Genomic DNA, 20914 nt, shown 5'->3' with positions numbered 1-20914 from the left:
CCATCACCCGGGTTTCAAAAACCCCGAAGGACACACGACGTTTACGAACCAAGCAAGTTACAGCCACAGCTGTGAAACTGACTTACTGGGCTGCTTGGGAACAGCTACCTCTCGCTCTCCCACCCCCTCATCTGGCCCCCTCCCTTCCAATCTGCTGCCTGCAACAGGCAGAAATTTTCAGCCTCACAACCATCTAGCCCAGCCACCGCTCAGGAGAGCAGACAGCTCCCTTCTCATCCCCTGGGGGTCCCCCGAGGGTAGGCGCAGCGGCCAGCTGCCTCGTCAATGTGGTAGCAAGACGCAGTCTCCCCAAGCCTGACCCTCTGCCAGAGACAGGAGGGTACAAACGCTGGAGAGGGGCCTAGCAAGTCACGGCCCTTTAGGTGCCAAGGGTCTGACGCTCAGTTATATTTGGGACCCTCGGGCAGTGTAAGGGGAATCGCACCGTGTGTGGAGATGGCCCTGAGAATCCACCCTGTGCAGCGGGTGGGGTGCAACTGGCACAGGGCCTATCCCACAGCATGGGTGGACCAGGGACGTGGCCAGAGCGCACTGTGCTGTGGTTATTCACTGCCGCTGTGGCCCATGGGGGTGGAGAATGGGTTAGAGAGGCCCTGAAGCTTTGCACCTTATTTCAGTCTATTTGTCCAGCTTCAACTTCCAACCAACGGATCTTGTCAGAGCTTTGTCTGCGAGACCGCAGAGCCCTCGCTTGTCACGTTTCTGCTCTCCACGTACGCACTCAGAGCCTGTGATCAGGTCTCTCCTCAACTTTCTCTTCATTACGCTAAAACGCCGACTGGACTCTTTGAGTCTAAGGCAGATTTTCTAACCCTTTCACCAGTCCCGTGGCTCCCCTCTGACCAACATCCCTCCTGAATTATGGACACGGGATTCCAGCCGCGGTCACACTACCCAATCTAGTCATGATACTCAAGGCATGGAGTCCCCTTGCAGCCTTTCAGCACATGGGATCAGCAGTGACGGTGGCTTTTGGGTGCACACAGCAGGCTGAGAACCACAAACTGGGATCGCTTTGGGGGAGGGGTTTAATTTGTCTCCAAACATCCCTCATTTTGGGGAGCGGGACAGGGGGGAGGAGGGAAGATGCATCAAGATTACATTTCTGGCTTTGCTCTCTGACGAATTTAAGGGAACTCCGTAGCTGGACGGCCTAAGCCTATGTATCAGGCAGGCTGTGGTCTCGGATTTCAACCCAAAATTCAGCGTAATGTAGCCCTAACAACAAACCCTTCCCCCCCACCCCCGCATCTCCCCATCTTACTTTTGTCTGACGATATCCAGGTCCTCCCCAATTTCCAGGTGCCCCTTCACTTTGAAATCAAAAGCTAAAATGAAGTGGAGGGGAAACAAAGGGTTAAAGTCACAACGGGGTCCCAGCAGACACGTCACAGCTGTAGGGGACTCTTCCCCTCCCCGAACTCAACGGACACAGTATTCGCCAGGTGCATCTACTGCGCAGGATCCAGAGAGCAAAAAGCACTTTGCAGTCGGGCAAGCGTTGGCCCCTGTTACAGTGGGGGAAACTGAGGCACAGAGCAGGGACGTGACTTGCTCAAGGTTGCAAATGAAGCCAGTGACAGAGCTGGGAAGACACGGTCAAAATTGTTCTCTCTCTCAACTGCAGGACAGGACCCAGGAGTCCTGACACTCAATCACCCTCTGCTCTAACCCTTTAAATCCCACTCCCCTCCCACAGCTGGGGACAGAACCCAGGAGTCTGGTCTCTCAGCCCTCTTCTGTCTAACCATTAGACCCCACTCTCTGCCCAGAGCCTGGGATGCAACCCAGGAGCCCCGACACCCAAACTGCTAATGCATGAGTGACCACGCACTCCCACTATCGGCATTCTCCCCTCACATGGATGATGTGTGACTGCTCCCATCCTACATCTTAATATTTGGTGTCTCCCCCCGACCCCAAAACACACACACTGCTGCCAAAGACCAACAGAACTCCAGTGAGCCAGCTACTAGAGCTCTGTTCCCAGGCTCTCTCTGCCTGTAAGCTGCTGCTCCCAGAGTTCCCTGGGGCTCACGGGGCCAAAGCCAGTCTTTCCCCTTCTCCCCAGCAGATGTTCCCATCTCCAAGGCAGATTTGGAGAAGGCAGGTCACAACCAAGGCTAACCGGTGGCCAGATCTCCCCAGGTGGGGGAAGATGGGATCAGGAATGCCAGCTGTAGATGGGCTTTGCAGCCGGCCAGTGTGACCCTCCTCCATACATGGGGTCCGAAACCCCACTCTGAGAATCTGCTTCCTACCTGGTTTCTCTCCCACGACCTCCACCACCCTCGCTTGGCTCTCGTCTCCGACGGGCTGGAGAAGGAAAGGTCAAAAGTCACATGGGACCACCACAAAGGTTCAAGAGAGGCGTGGGGAACGCACTCCGAACTCAAAGCGGACGAGCCTCACAATTCCATGGATCTCTCTCTCTCTGACCACCGAGAGGCTAACTGAATTCCGGGGTACCGGAAAGGGAATTGTGGGAGTTTGGGTGTTCGACCCAAAGTCCCACAGTTCCAATGGCAGCGTGAGAAAAATCCTGCAATGCAGACTGCGCAGCAGAGGAACACTGCATGCTGGGATGCTTACCCAGAATGCAGTGGGCCTATTTATGATCTGCAGGGGAAGTAGCTTTGGCCAGTTTAGCAAGGAAGTGTGGACACACTCCTTTGGGTCAGTTATACCTGTATTATCAGAGCCAAGACACCCTTTCCGCAATAGGCAAGCCCTAGGTATGACTGGCTAGGTTCTCTAAGACCATAAGAACGGCCATACTGGGTCAGACCGAGGGTCCATCTAGCCCAGTATCTTGTCTCTGACAGCGGCCAGTATCAGAGCTTCAGGGGAGCAGGGCAATTCTGGAGAGATCCACCCTTTCTTCCCCTCCCGGCTTCTGGCAGTAACCACACCCAGACTCCCTGATTCGCGCAGGAGAGGTCATTGGTTAAAGGTGGGGAGCTAGGCACAAATCAATGTAGCTAATGGGAGGGGAGCAGGGTCTAGCAGTTAGAGCTGCAGATGCTTCACACCTTTAGAAAAAAAGTCAGGCCATGATATTGTAAGAACGGCCGTGTGCTACACAAGGTGCAACACTCCCCTTAGTGGGTGTATGTAGGATGGATGGATAGATAGAGAAGATTTTAAAGGCCAGAACAAGGGACCATTAGATCATCTAGTCCAGGGGTGGCCAATCTGAGCCTGAGAAGGAGCCAGAATTTACCAATGTACGTTGCCAAAGAGCCGCAGTAATACGTCAGCAGCCCCTCCTCACCCCCCAGCAGCTCCCCCTTCTCTCCGCGCCTCCCATCCACTGGCCACCCCGCCGATTACAGCCTCCCCCTCCTTCCCCGCATCTCCCAATCAGCAGTTTCGTGGTGTGCAGCAGGCTCTGGGGGTGAGGAGCGAAGGGGCAGCAGGCTCAGGGGAGGGAGCGGGAAGGGGTGGAGTGGGGGCAGGGCCTGTGGCAGAGCCAGGGGTTGAGCAGTGAGCACCCCTCGGCACACTGGAAAGTTGGCGCCTGTAGCTCCAGCCCCGGAGTCGGTGCCTGTACAAGGAGCCGCATATTAACCTCCGGAGCCCCAGGTTGGCCACCCCTGCACTAGTCTGACCTCCTGTAGAGCACAGGGTGAAGATTTTTACCCAGCCACCCCTGTACTGAGTCCAAGCACTTGTGGCTGGCTAACACGTCTTCCTGAAAGGCATCCAGTCGGGATTTGAAGCCATCGAGAGCTGGAGAACTGGTATCAATGGTTAATCACCTGCACTGTTTACTGGTGCCTTCTTTCTAACTGGACATGGTCCGGCTTTAACATCCAGCCGTTGGTTCTAGTTCTGCCTTTCTCCGCTCATTAAAGAATCTTCTCATACCTGGTCCTTTCTCCCCGGGAAGGTACTGTATTTCTACACAGTGACCAAGTCACCTCTCCAGCTTCTCTCTGGGACACTGACCACATCGAGCTCCTTAAGTCTCTTCCTGTCGGGCATTTCTTCCAGCCCTTGGACCCCTTTCACGGCTCTTCTCTGCACCCTCCCTTGTACACAAGCAGCTGTTTAAATCCAAGTTCAGGGACAGACTTGACTGAAATAAGGTGAAAGTTCTATATAGACATCTAAGCCCGGGTGACTGAATCCACATCCATTATAGGCTCCCAGCTTTACCGAGATCTCTTCTGTACTCAGAGTTTCCTACCAACTATAATGTTAAGCCTCCCAGTGTCTTGAGTGACTATTGTGCACCCGTACAGCAACCCTCTGTCCCATGATCCAGCAGCCCCGCTTACCACATCAGGGTGGGTCCAGTTCGGCAGTTTCAGAGCCTTCAGATAGTACTTTTCATCCAGCTCCAGCTCCTTCTGGTACAGGGAATTCAGCTGGTGACGTATTTCCCGCCCTCGGTTCCGTAGCATCTGGTAATCGGGAAGCTGTTTGGGGGAGCAGATGAGCATATAGCGAGGAGGAATGAGTCTCAGACAGATCCAGGATTAAAAAGGAGCCTGTTATGTATCCAATGGCTGAGTTTTATCATGCTCTTTGTGGTTCATCGCCCATATGCCCCTGAGTATCACAGGATCTTCCCAACAGCTTGCACCCGGCACTGTATTACAGCGTTCATTTCCGCTGCCTCTTTCAACCATGAACCTCAAAGCAGCATCAGCCTCCATTGTGGGGTGGCAGCATCAGCCCTCTTTGGAAATTTAGAAACTGAGCACAGAAAGGCGACCCGCCCAGCATCACACAGTGGCAGACCTGGGGCCAGAACTCGGACATCAGGCCAGCCAGTCCTGTGTTCCAACAACTAATCCATGTGTCCCCTCCCAGAGCTGGGAACGAAACCATTCCACGGGACATCCATCACACGCTCTAACCATCGGATAACCCCTCTCTTCTTTAAAGCCCTGAATATCGGTGATTTGAACTGCAGTAATGCCTAGAGGTCACAATGAAGACCAGAGCCTCATTGCATTAGGACAGAAAAAAAGAGACAGTTCATGCACCAGAAGGCGTAAAATCTAAATATAGAAGATGTATTATCTTCATTTTACAGCTGGAGAACTGAGGCTCAGTGTCACACAGGAAGTCCAGTGCCCTAACCCCCCTTCCCTGCCTTCCTCTCAAGCCACCTGGCCACACCTCATCCTGTTGCCCCAACCTCCATCCTTCCTAGTGAAGGAGGATTTCTAAGGAGCTCTCCATGTGCTCCTGCCAGGGCTTGTAAGGTACGAGGCCTTCTGCTAACAGCACATTCATGCTAAAAGCAGGGAGGGGTCAAAACCAGCGGCCACAGATCAAACAGGTCATGTGGAGTCCTAGAAATGAAGCCTTCTAACACCGCTGATCATCTGCAGTTTTCTGTCGCACAGCTCCACTAATACATATCGATTCAGGTAGCTAGCAAGAAATCCAATGCCCCGTGCATGCTTAATGTCAATAGTTTAAAAGCCCACGTCAGTTTCTGGACTATTAGGTGTGGCCTTTGGGCTTCTGAAGGGATTATCAAAGCAGATTTGGGTTGCTACAGTCTGATCAATTTCAGATTTTCAGGGAATATTTCAGGCATCAAGAGGCAAAAGTCCAATTGATTTGGGGGAGAATCGGAAAACGGGATTTCAGCGCTCTAAGTGAGAGCAAAGTCAGAGATCCAGTGTGGCCGTTTGCTGCAGTAGATGGTGGACATCTTTCTGGCGCCCCCTGCTGCTGCTTATGCATCACAGACAACAGCTTAATAATCTGCTCTCCTGGGGTTTACCTCTCAGTCTACTTAAGGAATGAAGTGTGTGACCCTCTAGCGCCCATCTGCAGAGGTCAAGCGTGCACTTAATGCTTCATTCCGCTTCCACAGATTGTTACATTAGTAAAATCTGGCTCTTACCGCCTGCAACGTGCTCTGGTCCTGGGTCTCCTGGGAGGGAAAAAAGAAAAACAGTAGGTAGTAAGAGTTATTTCCTTGCTGAACAGTGTTTGGCCTAAAGAAAACAAAACCAGGGGTGCCTGGATTGTATGAAAGTGAGCACAGCTCCCCGGCATCTGCTCTCTTAAGGTTATTGAACAGAGCATCTACAATGACAGAAAGTTACACCAGCTATTAGAAACCACAAGCAGTGGGGGTTTTAAACAAGGAAATATTGTATTGCACACTGGAGCTGTTTGGAAACATAGGGGAGAAGGGGGCTACCTGGGTCCCAGCATAAAATCTTACCCCAGGGCCCAGGAGTAAAGCTACATACTATGCTTGCGATTCTCTGCTAACTTATCTCAATTTTACAGAAGTGTAACTCCACCCACTTCCCTGGGGTCACTCCAGTTTTGCACTAGCATGAGGGGAGAATCAAGCCCAAAGATAGACGGCTGCTGGATTTTTCAAACACCCACAAGCGTGAAATGGATTTAAAAGCAGGACAAACCCCATGGGGTGGGGTTAGAGAGCAGCGGTGGGTGCGGGGCAGAGCAGGGCAGGGTTCGTCAGTCATGCTTGGCAGGGGGAGAGGTGGAAGGAAAAAAAACCCAGACAAAACATGCATAAAAGGCCCATAGAGTTAAGCAGAGAAACTCACAAGCAGCAAGTGGATTAAAAAGACCACGCTTAAAAATCATCGAAATCCAAAGTCACATATTTTGAGCTACCATGACAACCCATGAGGTCATACAGCGACAGACTGTAAGATGCACCCACTGAAGTCAATGGGAGTTTTGCCAACAGGAGTTGAGCCCAATTACAGTCCTTTGCTTTCTGGTAAAAAGCACTTGACAGACTCTCTAATGGATACAGTTCATCCAGCACTAAAATCAAGCCGTTGTCTCTAGAGCGATCGGGAGCTAGGATTGGTGACGGGAGGGGGAAGAAAATCTGACCCCCTATGCTTAAGAATCATGCCACATGGGGGTTTTAGTGTTCAGTTTCTAATGTTCTGGTCTCATCTGAACAATCCACATAACATAAACTATGGAGAATTTGAATTAATGGGAAGGATAAAGGTTTGTATCAACTGCTGGATCCAGGCTCTAGCTCCAGAGAGTCCAGAGGTTTCAAACCTGATGTCTGGTTCACTGTGTCATCCCCTCTGGCTACAGTAGATGGGACTGGACTAAACGACCAGTTCCAGTTCTACATTTCTGTGATTCTATACACACAGGCACCTTTTCAAAAGTCATTCACGGCCGAGGAGAGGGCAGCTGAGGCACATGAAGCCAGGACACAGTGAATAAGGTGTCTGTGTAATTTCTAGGGATCTCAGATAGGTTCTGGACCATGACGTCTGTGTGATAGGGGGGTATTTTTATTTTGGGGAATAGGATGGATGCTGTTGTGGAGACTCACCACGAGGTATTTCACTTGAATGGAGACTTCCTCCTTCTCAGTTTCAAGTTTTCCAATCTCTTCCTGCACATTCACCAGTCTCTTCCACGTTGAGAGCTGGTGAGGATGGAAAACAGCAGCGTGAGTGCTCACAGCTGGGGTTTCTCTAACAGTCGCTCCCCCAAACAATACAAAGAGCAGACATTTTCCATTCTGCAGATGATTTTCCCGTCTTGCTCTCCCAAACCCTCTCTATCTTCCTTTCCCATATTCAAAGAATCACTTTCCTCCTGAATCCAACCCTTCAACTTAGCCTCCTAACCTTACACCCTTCCCTCCCAAATCCACCTCCTTTTCCAGCTTCGTCATGCCCTGATCTGTCTCCTTCACCATACAGAGGCAGCTGCAGCATTGCTGCTTCTGTTCAGAACTTTACCCAAGCAGCAGAAATAGCAACAGGGATATTTACAAGGTTCTAGTCAGTTTCAGGGCTGCTGTTCAGAGTCCTGTGAGCAGCAGAGACAGAGACCAGAATCAGGTCAGGATCACCCTGTTGCTTTTGCTTGGGGAAGCTGGATCCATCTTCTCCCTATTAGCTGGTGGCTGATCTGAAAGACGGAGCCATCACACCCAGCAGGGGCCAGGGACAACGGCAGCACACAGGAAGGGAAACCAGCACCCTCCACTTCAACAGCTGCACACTCCCCACTCTCTGTTACCCCTTCCCCAAAGGCCCCTCCCCAGTTCTTTAAGCCCCACTTCATCTCTCATAAGCCCATCCCCTGCAGATTCCCCCATCCCCATAAACCCCTCCCAATAGGCCCCGCCCACTCCTCTAAAGTCCCCATATTTCCCTATAAGCCCCTCCCTTTCAGCCCATCCCATCCCCATAAACTTCCCACTCCTCTATAGCCCCCATCCATCCACCCCCATAAGCCCCACCTCATTGTAGACCCTGCCCACCCTATAAACCCTTCTCATCAGCTCTATCCTATTCCCTCTCCACAAGACCCTTCTCCCTCTAACACCCTCCCCAATGACTCACATCCACTTGCCAAGGCATTAATTTTCCCAGCCCTAAGCCCCACAAATTCCACCCATTTCTGCTGGGTGATTGTCCACAAGCCCCGCCCCTTATGGATAAGCCCCTCCCATGCCCACAAGCCCCACCCCTTTTCAGCTAGGCCCCTCCCCTGACTCACGATCTCGCGCAGGTCCCGGGGCCCGAGCGGCCCCTTGCGGGTCTCCAGCTCCCGCTCCGCCTGCTCGGGCCGGGCGTTCAGCGCCGCCATGTCCAGGCGGGGCCGCGCGCTGTTCCCTTCCCGCACGTGCTCGTACAGCCGGCTCCGCCCCGCCGCCCCCTCGCTGCTCCGCCGCCTCCCCGCGCCGCGCAGCCCCAGCCCCGGCCCCGGCAGCGCCCGCCACGCGCGGACCCGCCGCAGCGCCCGCCCCAGCGCCATGGGCGCCGCCATGTCTGCCTGTCATGTGACACGCCCGCCCCGCCCCCTCCTGCCTTTCCCGCGCGAGCCGGCCAATCGCAGCGCGCCCCCAAGACGAGGCGGAAGGGCCAATCAGAACAAAGAATCTGCCCCTCGGCCGAGCGGGCCCCGCCCCAAGGCGGGAGCCAGCTGGTTGCCATGGGGACGGGAGGGAGGGGCGGTAAAGGACCAGGAGTAGGAGCCATCCCTCCACCCCCCCAAGAGAGACACCCCCCCCAGCAGCCCCACATCCCCACCCCCCTCCACCGAAGGACACTGCCACAGGGCAGGGGGAGACCCCCCCCCGAGCCCTCCTGTGTCCCCAGTCTGACCAACACCCCCCAGCCCTCCCCAGGCAGGGACAGCTCCTCCAGGGAGACCCCCCCACCGCTCTCCCAATCCATGACTCCCCCACGTGACCCATCCTCAGAGCCCTCCTGTGTCCCCAGTCTGAGCAACACCCCCCAGCCCCCCCAGGCAGGGACAGCTCCTCCAGGGAGACCCCCCCACCGCTCTCCCAATCCATGACTCCCCCACGTGACCCATCCTCAGAGCCCTCCTGTGTCCCCAGTCTGAGCAACTGCCCCCAGCCCCCCCAGGCAGAGACAGCTCCTCCAGGGAGACCCCCCCACCGCTCTCCCAATCCATGACTCCCCCACGTGACCCATCCTCAGAGCCCTCCTGTGCCCCCAGTCTGAGCAACACCCAAGAAACCCCCCTCCAGCCAAGGTACCTCCTTCAGAAAGACCATCCAGACTGACTGACTCCCCAGTGCTCCAGGGGAGTCACGCTGGAGACCCCTGGTACCCTGCAGAGTCCCCCTCTGTACCACAGCCTGGTCAACACTCCAGAGGCCCATCTCCCAGGTGCAGAGGAAGAGACACCCCCCACTCAAGTCTGAGTGACTCTTCCAAAGAGACCCCATAGCCAGAGACACCCCCTCATATGTCCCAGGAACTGAGACTACAACTCAGCACCCTTGATTGGAACACAAATTCATCTTGTCTCTCAGAGACAAGTTAGAATTTAATGAGCATGGTCTGCATGTAAATACTTCACAACAGTACAGAGCAAGTAGTAAAGTCTCTGGAGGATATCTGCCATGATACAAATGCAGATGTGATTAAAACTCCTTTCCTACTAAGCTGGGAACTTTACAATCCCACGACACCTCTCAGCGCAGAGGTGCTTATGTCTTCTTCTGAACATGGGCGCAGTCATATTTCCCACGCACTATTTTGAGCTTCACCCCCGGCAAGTCCTGTGTCCTTCCACCTTCCACCAGCACAATACTGTGCTCCTGCAAGTTGTGACCTTCTCCGGGAATGAAGCAGACCACCTCCTTGCCGTTGCTAAGCCGCACCCGGGCACACTTTCTGTTGGCAGAGTTGGGCTTCTTGGGCTTGCGAATCATGGTCTTGAGGACCACTCCCTTGAGCTGGGGGTTGCCAAAGGTGGGGCCAAGTTTGGGTGGGGGAAACTTTGGCTTGCCCTTACGGTGCATCTGGTTGAGGGTGGCCATGGTGCGGGTTTCCAGCTGGCCCAGAGCTTGGGTTAAAGGCCATCTCCCTGGTACAAAGGCAAGAGGGAAAGGATTGATACCTATAAGGAAGAGAAGTTTCATTAATTACCACTTGGGAACAATCCAACTAGTCCAAGCTGGCATCCCTTTCTGTACTGATGGCCCAGCTATTGCTGTAGGAGACTAGAACAATGGTCCATCTATAATAATGCCTAGCTCTTACCTAGCACTTTTCATCAGTAAATCTCAAGACACTTTACAAAAGAGGTTATCATCAACATCATCCCCATTTTACAGATGGGAAAACTGAGGCACCTGGAGAGAATGTGACTTGCCCAAGATCACTCCGCAGGCCAGTGACAGAGCCAGGAATAGAACCCGGGTCTCCCGAGTTCTGCTCTAGTGCTCTTTCCACTAGGGATTATGTCTTATGCTGTGCTGGGCCCAATTTAGTATAGCATCAGACATCTTTCTAATCCATTATCCCACCTCTTACCATGCTAGATAGGACCATGGTACCCTGCCTCCAATCTGTGCTTCAGAGAAAGGCATGGACTCCTGCCCAATTATTCAAATTATGCAACCCTGGGACTATTTCTTCCTGTCCCCCAGCTGGTTGTTCCTGGAGCAACAAAAACGGTAAGAGATTTAGAACAGAGTTTCTCAACGACCAGTCCGTGGAGTGGCGCTGGTCCCTGAGATCTTGCTCACACAGTTTAGGAGGCAGCAAGACCATTCCTGGTATCGAAAAGGTTGAGAAACACTGATTTAGAAGACCTATGGGGAAAGGCTGAAAGAACTGGGCAAGTTTAGCCTAGAGAAAAGGTGTGGGGGAGGGCCAGCTCAGTGGTTTGAGCAGTAGCCTGTTAAAACCAGGGTTGTGAGTTCAGCCCTTGACGGGGCCACTTAGGACCAAGTACTGATTTTGCCCCAGATCCCTGCTAGTGAAGGCAGGGAGCAGATTCTCAACAACCTTTCAGGATCCCTTCCAGTTCTATGAGATAGGTATATCTCCATATATTCAAAACGACTAAGCAATTGTTCTCCATTTCCTCTGAGGGGAGGACACGAAGGAACCAGATTTGTTTCAAGGGAGATTTTGGTCGTATATTAAGAAACTTTCTAACTCCAAGCATGGTTAAGTTCTGGAATAGGTTACCAAGGGAGGTTGCGAAAGCCCCACCATTGTCTAACCTGTGGTTAAAAACCACCAAACACATGACAGGGATGGTCCATTGATAGTTACGCCTGCCAGCCTGCCTCAGCACAGGGGGAAAGGCTAGATGACTTCTCAAGCTCCCCTCCAGTCCCATATTACTATGAAGACTGGGAGCCAGTATAGTTGCTAAATGCACTTTTTGCACAGCAAAGCAATACAGAGCAACACTCCAGAATCAGACTCAATGCAATGAATAGAAAAAGATACGTACTACATCTCAAAGGTGATGACAGCAACCTCAGGAAACCCCTGCATGCCATTCTCCACATTAAAAGCTCACTAAAGCCCCAGAGACCATGAATACAAGTCCCCTGGAAGAAAGGAAAACAGGAAGTTAATATTTCTGGAGGGCAGGAACTCCAGCTAGCACATTGATAGGCAAGGTCTTAGTCAAGTGAGACAAGATGGTTTATGGGATTGGTAACTGATTACAGAGCTTATCACTTTAAAATCACTAGCCCAGAAGAAAAGCGGGTGAGAACGGTTACTATCTGACAGGGGTTTGTTGCTGTAGGCGTCATGAATCTGGCAAGTCTCTGCCCAGTTCCTAGGCAAAATGACACATCCAGGTTACAAAGCTCCTTTGCCAAACACTAAACCGTCACAGACCCACCTTCCCAGAGCAGATTCAGATTGAATGGTACAGGGGTGCATGTGCCTGGAAGGCTTAGCCTGTTTTCTACCTGTGTAGGGACACACCTGGCCCACCAGGCCTGAGAATCTAACAATGGTTTTGAAAAAGGGGGCACAGTAATGGGGGCAAGGAAGGGGTGTGTGCGCGGTTTTTCAGCAGGACAAATCAGCTGGTTTGGGGAGGGTACAAATCCCCTACAAGCCCAAAGAGGTTGGGAGAGGAAGGGCAGGACAGGCACCAGACTGTGAAAAAGGCGGGGTCACCCACGTCCCTGGAGAAGCGGCTAGAAGGGGAGCACAAATGGAGAGGAGAGGAAATGGGGTCCAGAGTAGCAGCTGGGGGAAGAGGGGTGGCCGAAAGGCAGGGCACTAAGTGGGGAGGGGGACCCCACTCCCAATCACAGGGAAGCAGCTGGGGGGGGGGAATAGGAAGGAACTAGGGACACCAGGTAAGGCGGATGGGAGCACACAGCAGCTGGGAGGAGACTAGAGAGCGGCCTGGGCACCGGGGGGGCGGGAGGAGTAACCCCCAATCCCGGGGGGGGGCGGGAGGAGTATCCCCCAACCCCAGGGGGGCGGGGTGAGCTGGCAGGAGAAGGGGAGGTGTGTCCCCCTGGCCCACGCCCCGGAGCAGCAGCTGGGGAGGGGGGGTCCCCCACACCCACAGACCGGCAGTTATGGGGTCACCAGGAAGACAAGGGGGGGCCCCCGCCAGCCCGAGGAGCAGCGGGGGAGATGGAGGGGGCTGGGCACCAGGCGGGGCTGGAATGTTTGTGCCCCCCCCCGGGACCTAGATAGGGGGGAGGGGGTTGTGTCCCCCCGCACTGGTGGGGGAGGGGCGGCGCAGCCCCTCGCTCTCCTCCCCTTCCCCCACACACTGACCTCACTCCGCAGCCGCCATCTTGCCGCCTCCTACTCTCTGATTGGTTCCGACAGCGCCGCCTCTGGGTTGGTCGCACGGAAGCTCCGCCCCCTCTAGCGGCGCCGCCACCGTTCTTGATTGGTCCCGGCTGGGCTCGCTCGGGCGGGTAGGCCGGGCGCCGCTGTCGCTCAGGGAGCATTGCTCCTCCTGATTGGCAGGGTAGAGACAGGAGGCGGGGTCATGGTGCGGTCCTACGGGAGGCCGCTAGGGTCATTCCGCGCACCAGTCACAGGCCTGACCGCCGTGCAGCGTGGTGGTCGTGGCGTCTAATGGTTAGAGCAGGGGCTGGGAGCCAGGACTCTTGGGTTCTCTTCCCAGCTCTGCTGCTGAGCCCTTGTGTGAGCTTCAGGCCACGTCCTCTTCCCCTCTCCTGGCCAGAGCTTGTCCCACTACAGAGCAGGAGGGAGGGGAAAGGCCAGTGGGGCTGGGTCGCTCACTGCTGGGGAAGGCTTTGGGAGCCTAGGGGCACCAGCCACACCCAGCGCACACACCCCATTACTGGCTGTCAGGGGCACCATTACCCCAGTGGGCGACACCGAGGCAGCCGCCACTCACCCAGCCGCCCCCCAGCGATGGTTCAGACTATTGTTACCCCGGCCAGCTTCCCTGGGAACAACGTATCCCTGCAGAGCCACCTCAGGCTTCACACGCTGTCTCACGCACCCGTCGGACCTGCACAATCCTGAGCTTTCTCCCCACCCCCCTCTGAGCATGCCGGGCAGCAGCTGGACCTCACTGCGCTGAGCAGCAGCATCTCCTCGGATGGTTTCTCGGCAGCTTGCAACCTGCTGCTCAGGGAACTCGGGCACGGCTGCCTGCCCCTCCTGGGCCAGGCCGCCCAGTACAAACTCGGGGAGAAGGGAAAAGGGGAAGAGCTCTTCCCCTACAGCCCCCCCATGCATCCTTTAATTACCACCACACCCCACTGCAAACTCCTGTCTGCTGCCTCCTGCTCTCTTGACAGGAGAAGATCTGGGCCATTCAGCTTGGGCCTGTCTCACCTTCAAGCCAGCTGAGCTGTGAAAGCACCCACACCACACGCTGTTCAGAAAAGCACTTTAATTCTTCAGTAAAAATGCAGAACAGCTGGTTGTATCATCTTCAGGGACTCCATTTCAGGACAGAGCCCTGTGAAACTGATGAGCTAATACATTCCCTGGCCCCTCTTTTCCAGTGAAGGACCAGCTCAAACCTTCCATGCCCTTTTATTAATAAAAACAATTCAGGCCAACAGGAAACCCGTTAGCTCTCTCAGTAACTGACCTACTGGGATTTCAGCCCAGGCCCGTGGGATCATTTTAAACGATAACAGCCTGGCCCAAAGGGCCACCATCCATCTTGGCTCTCTGCGCACCAAAGGAATGGGTTGGGAGGTTGCTCAGTGCTAGGACTGAATAGCTACCTTAGTTCCCTTCTTGTTCTCTCTGGTATAAATCAGGCCAAAGTCCATTGGAGTCAGCAGGCCTCATTCCTAACTCAATCAGTTCTGGCCTGTTTTTACTAGCAGGGCTAAGACCCATTCTGATGACTGCATGCAGGACCAGCTGAGACACTGAAGGCCATTGCTGGGCCACGTGGCAGAAATGACACCCCAGTCCCCTAGAAAGGTCTTGCCCATCAACCTCCCCATCAACCCCTGCTGGGAGTGGGCTCTGCGGCTCCGCCTATAACACTCTGCCCATGCCCCATGATCATGCGTTAGTACAAGAGTGAACTTTGCCTTATGCCCACATCGCCCCCCAAAATGGGGAGGGAACTGCACCAAAGCACTGCTAGGCCCCGGTTCTGGTCTCACATAGACCTGGATGAACCTGGAGTCACTCCACTGGAGTCTTTCCAGATTTACACACCAGTCAGTTACTTCAGAAGCTGACCCTTGGTTTATGTCAGCAAAAGGCCTGAGTCTCTACCAGGCCCGGCTTTGCTGCGATCCGAGTGCACTGAGAACAGACCTGAATGTTACGTTCCTCATAAACTCCTGGACAATCAACAAGCGGCTATTTACGTTTGTCTAAGGGCTGCCCTGTACGGTATTCTCGTGAGCACTGCACTACCCGAACCATGCAGGAGCTGGGTTCTAACCCCCTTCCCCAGAACCATGCAATCTAATTAGCATGGGGGGGCAGGAGGGTATATTTTGCTCACCTGTGAATCTGGATACACATCAGACAGGCAACACCACAGGCATCAGCTGGCAGAACACTCTTCCATTAACAGAACACACAGCGAGCTCCCAACCCACCTCTCTGCAGCTTCCTAACAGAAACGTGGTCGTGGTGGTTAAAAAACCCCACCCTAAACAACTATTTTTTTAACCTCTTCATGCTCTGATGACACAATCCCAAAGCCTTCCAAATAGAGGCACCAGCCCAATTGTTTCCATCTTTAAAGTCTTGTTGCTTCTGCCGTCCAGGGGCAGGTTCATACTGACCGAAGTCAGGCACTTTTGTCCTGTGTGGGATGAGGCTGGCTAGAAAGAATGGACCGAAGAAGCTCCTCAGGCAAAGGGGCGTATTAATTTCAAGGAGACGCATCCCCCTGATTTGTTCTAGGATGGGAGAGGAGCTCGCAGAGGCAAATGGAGATCATCATTCCAGCTCATGTGAGACATTCGTGGAGACCCGCTCCCGGCTTTCAGCTGAGCTTCACCATGACTGTGGAGTTGGTGATCCGTGCGCCGTAGTGTCCTGCCCAGAAATGAGTGTCCTTCCCTTTGTGGAGGAAATGCACATACCGCACTCCACGGCCGTACTGCCTGAACCGGTAGGACACCTGGGAGGGAAGGAAAAGGAACCCAAATTGATCTCTGGACCCTGTCACAAATCCGTGTGCTCCAGAGAGAGGAAGTAGGGGCTACACAGACTGGTGAAGATATTCTTGCAGGGCAGGGGCTGGGCAAAATGAAATAGCTGCTGTGCAGCGAAAGGGGGGTTGGAGAGCAGGCCTGCCCCACATTCCCCCCAAGTGGTGGCCTATGTTTCCTGTAAGGTGCTTGGCTGCGCCACAGTCTATTTAGCGCTGTGCAGGGGCTCAGGGAACCCACCTGGCTGGGACCTGTCTCAGCCAGGGAGAGATGTGCCCCAGCCCCAGCCTGGGCCTCCCGTGGCCGGGGGATGGGCGTCTAGCCTGCGGCCCCAGTGTCAGAGCTGCTGCTGCGGGGAGAGGAGCCTGTCTCCCCACAGCCCAAGTGCTGCTGCGGGGAGAGAGAGCTGCGGGGGGCCCTCTCTCCCTGCCATAGGCCCAGAGCACCCTCCTGCACCCCAAGCCCCTCATCCCCGGCCCCATCCCAGAGCTCACACCCCCAACCAAAGCCCTCACCCCCTGCACCCCAACCTTCTTTCCCAGCCCTGACCCCTCATCCCCAGCCCCACCCCAGAGTTCAACTCCTCAGCCAAAGCCCTCATACCCCTACACCTCAACCCTCTGCCTCTGCCCCAGCCCTGAGCCCCCTCCCACACATCACCTCCACAGGGGTGCACATAACCAGGGTGGATAAAAATCAATTATTTAAAAAAAATAATTAAAAATCAGTTTTTTTGATAAAATGCTTTTTGAGGGGAAAACACATATCTAAAGATCATTTTAATTAAGACATTACAGCTCAAAGCTCTCTCATCATGGAACAGGGATTATAAATTCAAATTCTATCGGATGAGACGACATATTCACGTAATGTTGAAGAAAAGTTTTGTAAATAAGTTCCAATAGTTCATGGATTAGGGACCCAGTTTTCTGGGGTTCCAGGAGCTTCTGTACAGATTATTTAGATTAATCTTTCTATCTACCCAATGGGACTCAGAGCTCAGTCTAGAAGATACCCTCAGAGATGCTCAAATTTTGCAGTTCTCAAACTGTGGATTTGTGTCTCCAGCAATAACATGCTTGTTAACAGCAGAACTGTTTTTAAATAAATAAATACATAAATAAATAATGTATAGAGGTGAGAAATAACAAACCTCAACCCTATTGTCCCTCTGCACATTGGTGTACACACAGTCAGTCCCTTAACTCTCTCTAAAAGTGCAAAGTTTCAAAAAGTTCAGTGAACAGAAGATTGTTGGGGGTAGAATAGATCTGGACAAGGAGAAGTCTGGAGATAAATGTGAGAAGGGAGGGACAGGCAGTAGAAACAAAAGCGAAACTGTCTGAGCAGCATATTCCAGAAGTCTTGAGGTCTTTCTGAGTGTTGCTTTCATTGATTTGAGATCTACTATACCATTCTCTCGCTAGAAGGGAAAACCTATAATGGCAGCAGGCCGTACGAGAGACCCAGTCTGGGTCCCATCTATCTCTGAGTTGTGAGAAATATGTATTAAGGTTATAACTACCAACAAGAATGCACTTTTATGTAGAAAACCATGATTAAATCGAGTCTTCCTGACTAGTGATTTACATAACAACACAATTCACATAACAAAATTCATTCCGCACATGGGTGGGAAAAATTAGAGGGAGCACTGGTGGTGACTCCCATCCCAGAGGTCTGGGCCCGGCTCCAGCCGCTTGCAGAATTCGGAGGAGCCCTCTAGAGTGTCATGTCACACGAGTCTCCGTGCACAGGTGGGGCCATACCTGCCTCCTTCCTGGACCTGGTGCACCTGGATGCAGAGCTTTGCCTGCTGAGTGGGGCAGGCAGGAATAGTTTTTTATTTGGGGGTGGAGGGTGTGGCTAAGCACTCACTAGCCCTAGCCATCTGCTGCCTGTGGTGGGCTAGTGGATACAGGACTGGATGTCAGGAGACCCATGTTCTATTCCTTTCTCTGCCAGAGCCACTCGCGCCTCCACTCCTCCGTGTTAAAACATACATAATTTTACAAATTACGCCCACTTCATCCCTACTGCTTTTCAATGGTAGATCTCCAAGTGCTTTACAGTAGAGCTTGGTATCAGGGTGACCAGACAGCGAGTATGAAAAATTGGGACGGGGGTGGAGGTTAATAGGCACCTATATTAGACAAAGCCCTAAATATCGGGACTGTCCCTATAAAATCGGGACATCTGGTCACTCTACTTGGTCTCGTTATCCCCAGGGATAACCTCAGGGAAACTGAGGCACAGGGAGGGGAAGTGACTTGCCCAAAGTCAACCCAGTGTCTGGGGCGGTTCTAGAACCCAGAGCTCCTAACTCCCAGTCCCTTAATGTGCCCAGAGAGCTGGCAACAGAGCCGGCTCACCTGGTGATACTGCTGGTCGTTCCACTGTTGTATGGGATCGGGGTTGGCCTGGAATTCAGCGATTACAGTACTTCTGTTAGCAGCCAGGAGCTTTACGCAGATGGAGTATTCACAGCCACAGTCTTGCCGGGCGCCCCACCTGCGGGACGGCAACAGACGTTGGGGAACAAGGAACCTCTGGGGGCAGCAAGAGGGAGACAGGACACAGTCCCCCGAATGTAGAATGTAACAGAAATCCTGGGAACACACACAGCCGAATCCAACTCATGCAGCACCACCGGCTTTTTGGTCCCCATCAATCAGGGGATGGCACCAGCATCTTAGCTCCAAGCACTGTAACATCCTCACCCGCTGGCCTTGTCTAGCCCAGAAACTTCAGGGAAGCCTGTCTACAATCCTAGGCAGCAAATCCAAGAACAGACATCACCTGTGACATGCATTTGACGCAAGCCACTGACCAACAGTTGGGCGGGAGAAACTCACTATTAAAAATCCAACCATTGTCACTGCTTTAATTAAGGGCTAAGAGGGCTCCCAACCCACATCTCTGGGTCCTCCAGGTTCAACAAGCTTGATATTTTTAAGGCTTAAAAAAACAACCACCCCTAAACAACCCCAAACCTGCAGAGGTCTTATTTTAGTCATCAGAAATCAGCAGCAAAGAGACAAATCCATTTCTTTCAGCAGGTCACAATTCAGGCCTCTAGGGAGAAGACGGTGAAACTTACCAATCGGAGATGTAGATTTCCGGTTGGTAGGTATCCAGTAGTTCTTCCCACAACCCCTCCTTTAGAAGATCTACGAGCTGCGATTTGGCGCACCAGCTATACAGGGGAAAAGGAAACCCTAATGAGATATTGCAATAGCACCTAACTGAGATCAGGGCCACTTTTATCCTCAGCACAACCGAGGCATGGACAGAGAAAGTAGTTTTTCCTCAAGGTCACACAGCAGAGCCAGGAACAGAGCTCAGCTTTTCAAGCCTCTGGACACTCCCGCAGTACAGCTCCCTGTGTAGACAGGCAAAGCTACCATAAGCCATGACTTGAACTCATGGGGTCAGCTCCCCCAGTGCAAATAACATCTGATATAGGAGTTTCCTGGGGCAGCTACGCCCGGGGCTGGAATCAGGGCAAATCAGTAGTGCAGAGAAGTCCTCATAAACCTGAAGTGACACCGTTCCCAGTTCTTACCTGCCAGACACCTTGGGTTGATACCGACAGCTGGGTAGAGTGTGTGTGTTTGTGTGTGTCACAATGACACAAGGGCAGCACAGAGTCAGGGCCTGCATCTGATCTTGGTTATACCGCAGCAAATCGGGAGCGACTCCACAGAAGTGACTCCAGATTTACTTAGGGCTTGTCTACACTGTCAAGTTTCTGCGCAGTGAAGCAGCTTTCTGCACTCAAAACTGCAGATGTGTACACACTGCCAAGCCACTTTGTGCGCAGAAACTCCGCAGTTGCAGTGCTGCAAAAAACCCACCTCGACGAGAGTCGTAAAGCTGTTTGCGCACAGGCTCCAGCGCTCTATTGCCAGTGTACACACTTGACTGCTATTGCGCTGTAATTGGCTTCTAGAGCTGTCCCATAATCCCTCAAGTGACATCCCAGGGTTTCCTCCTTCCCCTGCCTCAGGACTGGTTGATTCCTGCCACTGTTTGACCTTAGAAGACAGCATGCTGGCACCCTCTCTGTCCCCCAAACCAAACTGCCTCTCTCCCCCTCCATACACACCCACCCAGCCCACGTCAGTTGAAAAGCAGCTGGCAATGTAGTAGGATGCCCATGGAACAATGGGATTGGGAAACCTGCATCATGCGACATTGTGCCTGCCTATGAGGCATTGCAAACCCTTCCCAAAGCGCCCTGCGGCCAGTTGCACAGTGGGATAGCTACCACAATGCACTGCTGTCTTTGCCCTTGCAAGACCTGCTAATGTGGATGCGCTCCAGTGTCACAAGGAGCACACTGTGGACACCCAACAGCAGTTTAATTCCAGCGCTTTAATAACCGTGGAATAACTTGTGGCGCAGAAACTTGCCAGTGTAGACACACCCTTAGACCATGTCTGCAGTAGGAGCCCTTTGCCGATATAAGAATCCCAGGATACCCTGTTGGCAGATAAAACCACCCTCTCCGAGTAACAATGCACTGTACTGTATAACTGAATTCACACTGGCTAGCACAGCTCTCCTCCCAACGCCTGACCGACAAATCTGCGCTGGCAGAAATATGTAGTGTATCCCTGGCCTAAATCCAGAGCCACTCCGGATTTACTGGTGTTTACATATATTTAGTATAATACGGTACAAGGTGCAGGGCAGACTCAGGCCTGGCACCTCTGGGTCTCATTTATGCTGGGTCGATCCAGAGTGACTCTGGATTCATCTGGGCACATGCCAGATCAGGACCGGTCTGCCTTTTGGAGGACGGGTAGCTTTCTGCCGCACGAGGAAGGTGGTGGGCAAACGGGAAGGCCATGGGGACCGACTCACTCAAAGGATGAGACGAAGCAGGTCTGGGCTGGGGCGCCCTCGACTGGGCAGCGGTTCTCTTCCACCTGCCAGCCATGGCCCCCATACTGCACCAGCCAGTGACAGAACTGATCTGCGGGAAGAGGATGCATCAAGAAGGGGGATGAGGTG

At 53.2% G+C, this 20914-nt stretch overlaps 2 protein-coding genes across 2 annotated transcripts in view; both read right to left on the bottom strand.

Annotated features, from left to right (window-relative positions):
- The window catches only part of SARS2 (seryl-tRNA synthetase 2, mitochondrial), a 33744-nt gene that overhangs the window by 11523 nt on the left and 1307 nt on the right, over positions 1 to 20914 (bottom strand). Inside the window, exons 2-15 of the mRNA XM_050928256.1 lie at positions 20765 to 20876; positions 18996 to 19091; positions 18268 to 18406; positions 15730 to 15864; positions 13829 to 13940; positions 13058 to 13283; positions 12435 to 12454; positions 10031 to 10398; positions 8521 to 8796; positions 7340 to 7435; positions 5894 to 5923; positions 4305 to 4445; positions 2283 to 2337; positions 1286 to 1349 (exon numbers count right to left, since the gene is read on the bottom strand). Of these exons, the coding sequence (XP_050784213.1) occupies positions 1286 to 1349; positions 2283 to 2337; positions 4305 to 4445; positions 5894 to 5923; positions 7340 to 7435; positions 8521 to 8796; positions 10031 to 10398; positions 12435 to 12454; positions 13058 to 13283; positions 13829 to 13940; positions 15730 to 15864; positions 18268 to 18406; positions 18996 to 19091; positions 20765 to 20876 (1870 nt within the window). The remainder of the gene's footprint in view (positions 1 to 1285; positions 1350 to 2282; positions 2338 to 4304; positions 4446 to 5893; positions 5924 to 7339; positions 7436 to 8520; positions 8797 to 10030; positions 10399 to 12434; positions 12455 to 13057; positions 13284 to 13828; positions 13941 to 15729; positions 15865 to 18267; positions 18407 to 18995; positions 19092 to 20764; positions 20877 to 20914) is intronic.
- Positions 9810 to 13246, bottom strand: MRPS12 (mitochondrial ribosomal protein S12). The gene is given in 4 exon segments (XM_050928657.1): positions 9810 to 10398; positions 11749 to 11848; positions 13053 to 13130; positions 13133 to 13246. Coding segments are annotated over 4 exon segments (690 nt in total). The 5' UTR covers positions 13232 to 13246; the 3' UTR covers positions 9810 to 9985.

Source organism: Gopherus flavomarginatus, chromosome 18, assembly GCF_025201925.1.
Source record: "Gopherus flavomarginatus isolate rGopFla2 chromosome 18, rGopFla2.mat.asm, whole genome shotgun sequence".
NCBI classification, from domain to species: domain Eukaryota; kingdom Metazoa; phylum Chordata; order Testudines; family Testudinidae; genus Gopherus; species Gopherus flavomarginatus.
Note: the sequence above shows the minus strand (reverse complement) of the source record. Positions and strands in the feature narration are given on the sequence as shown.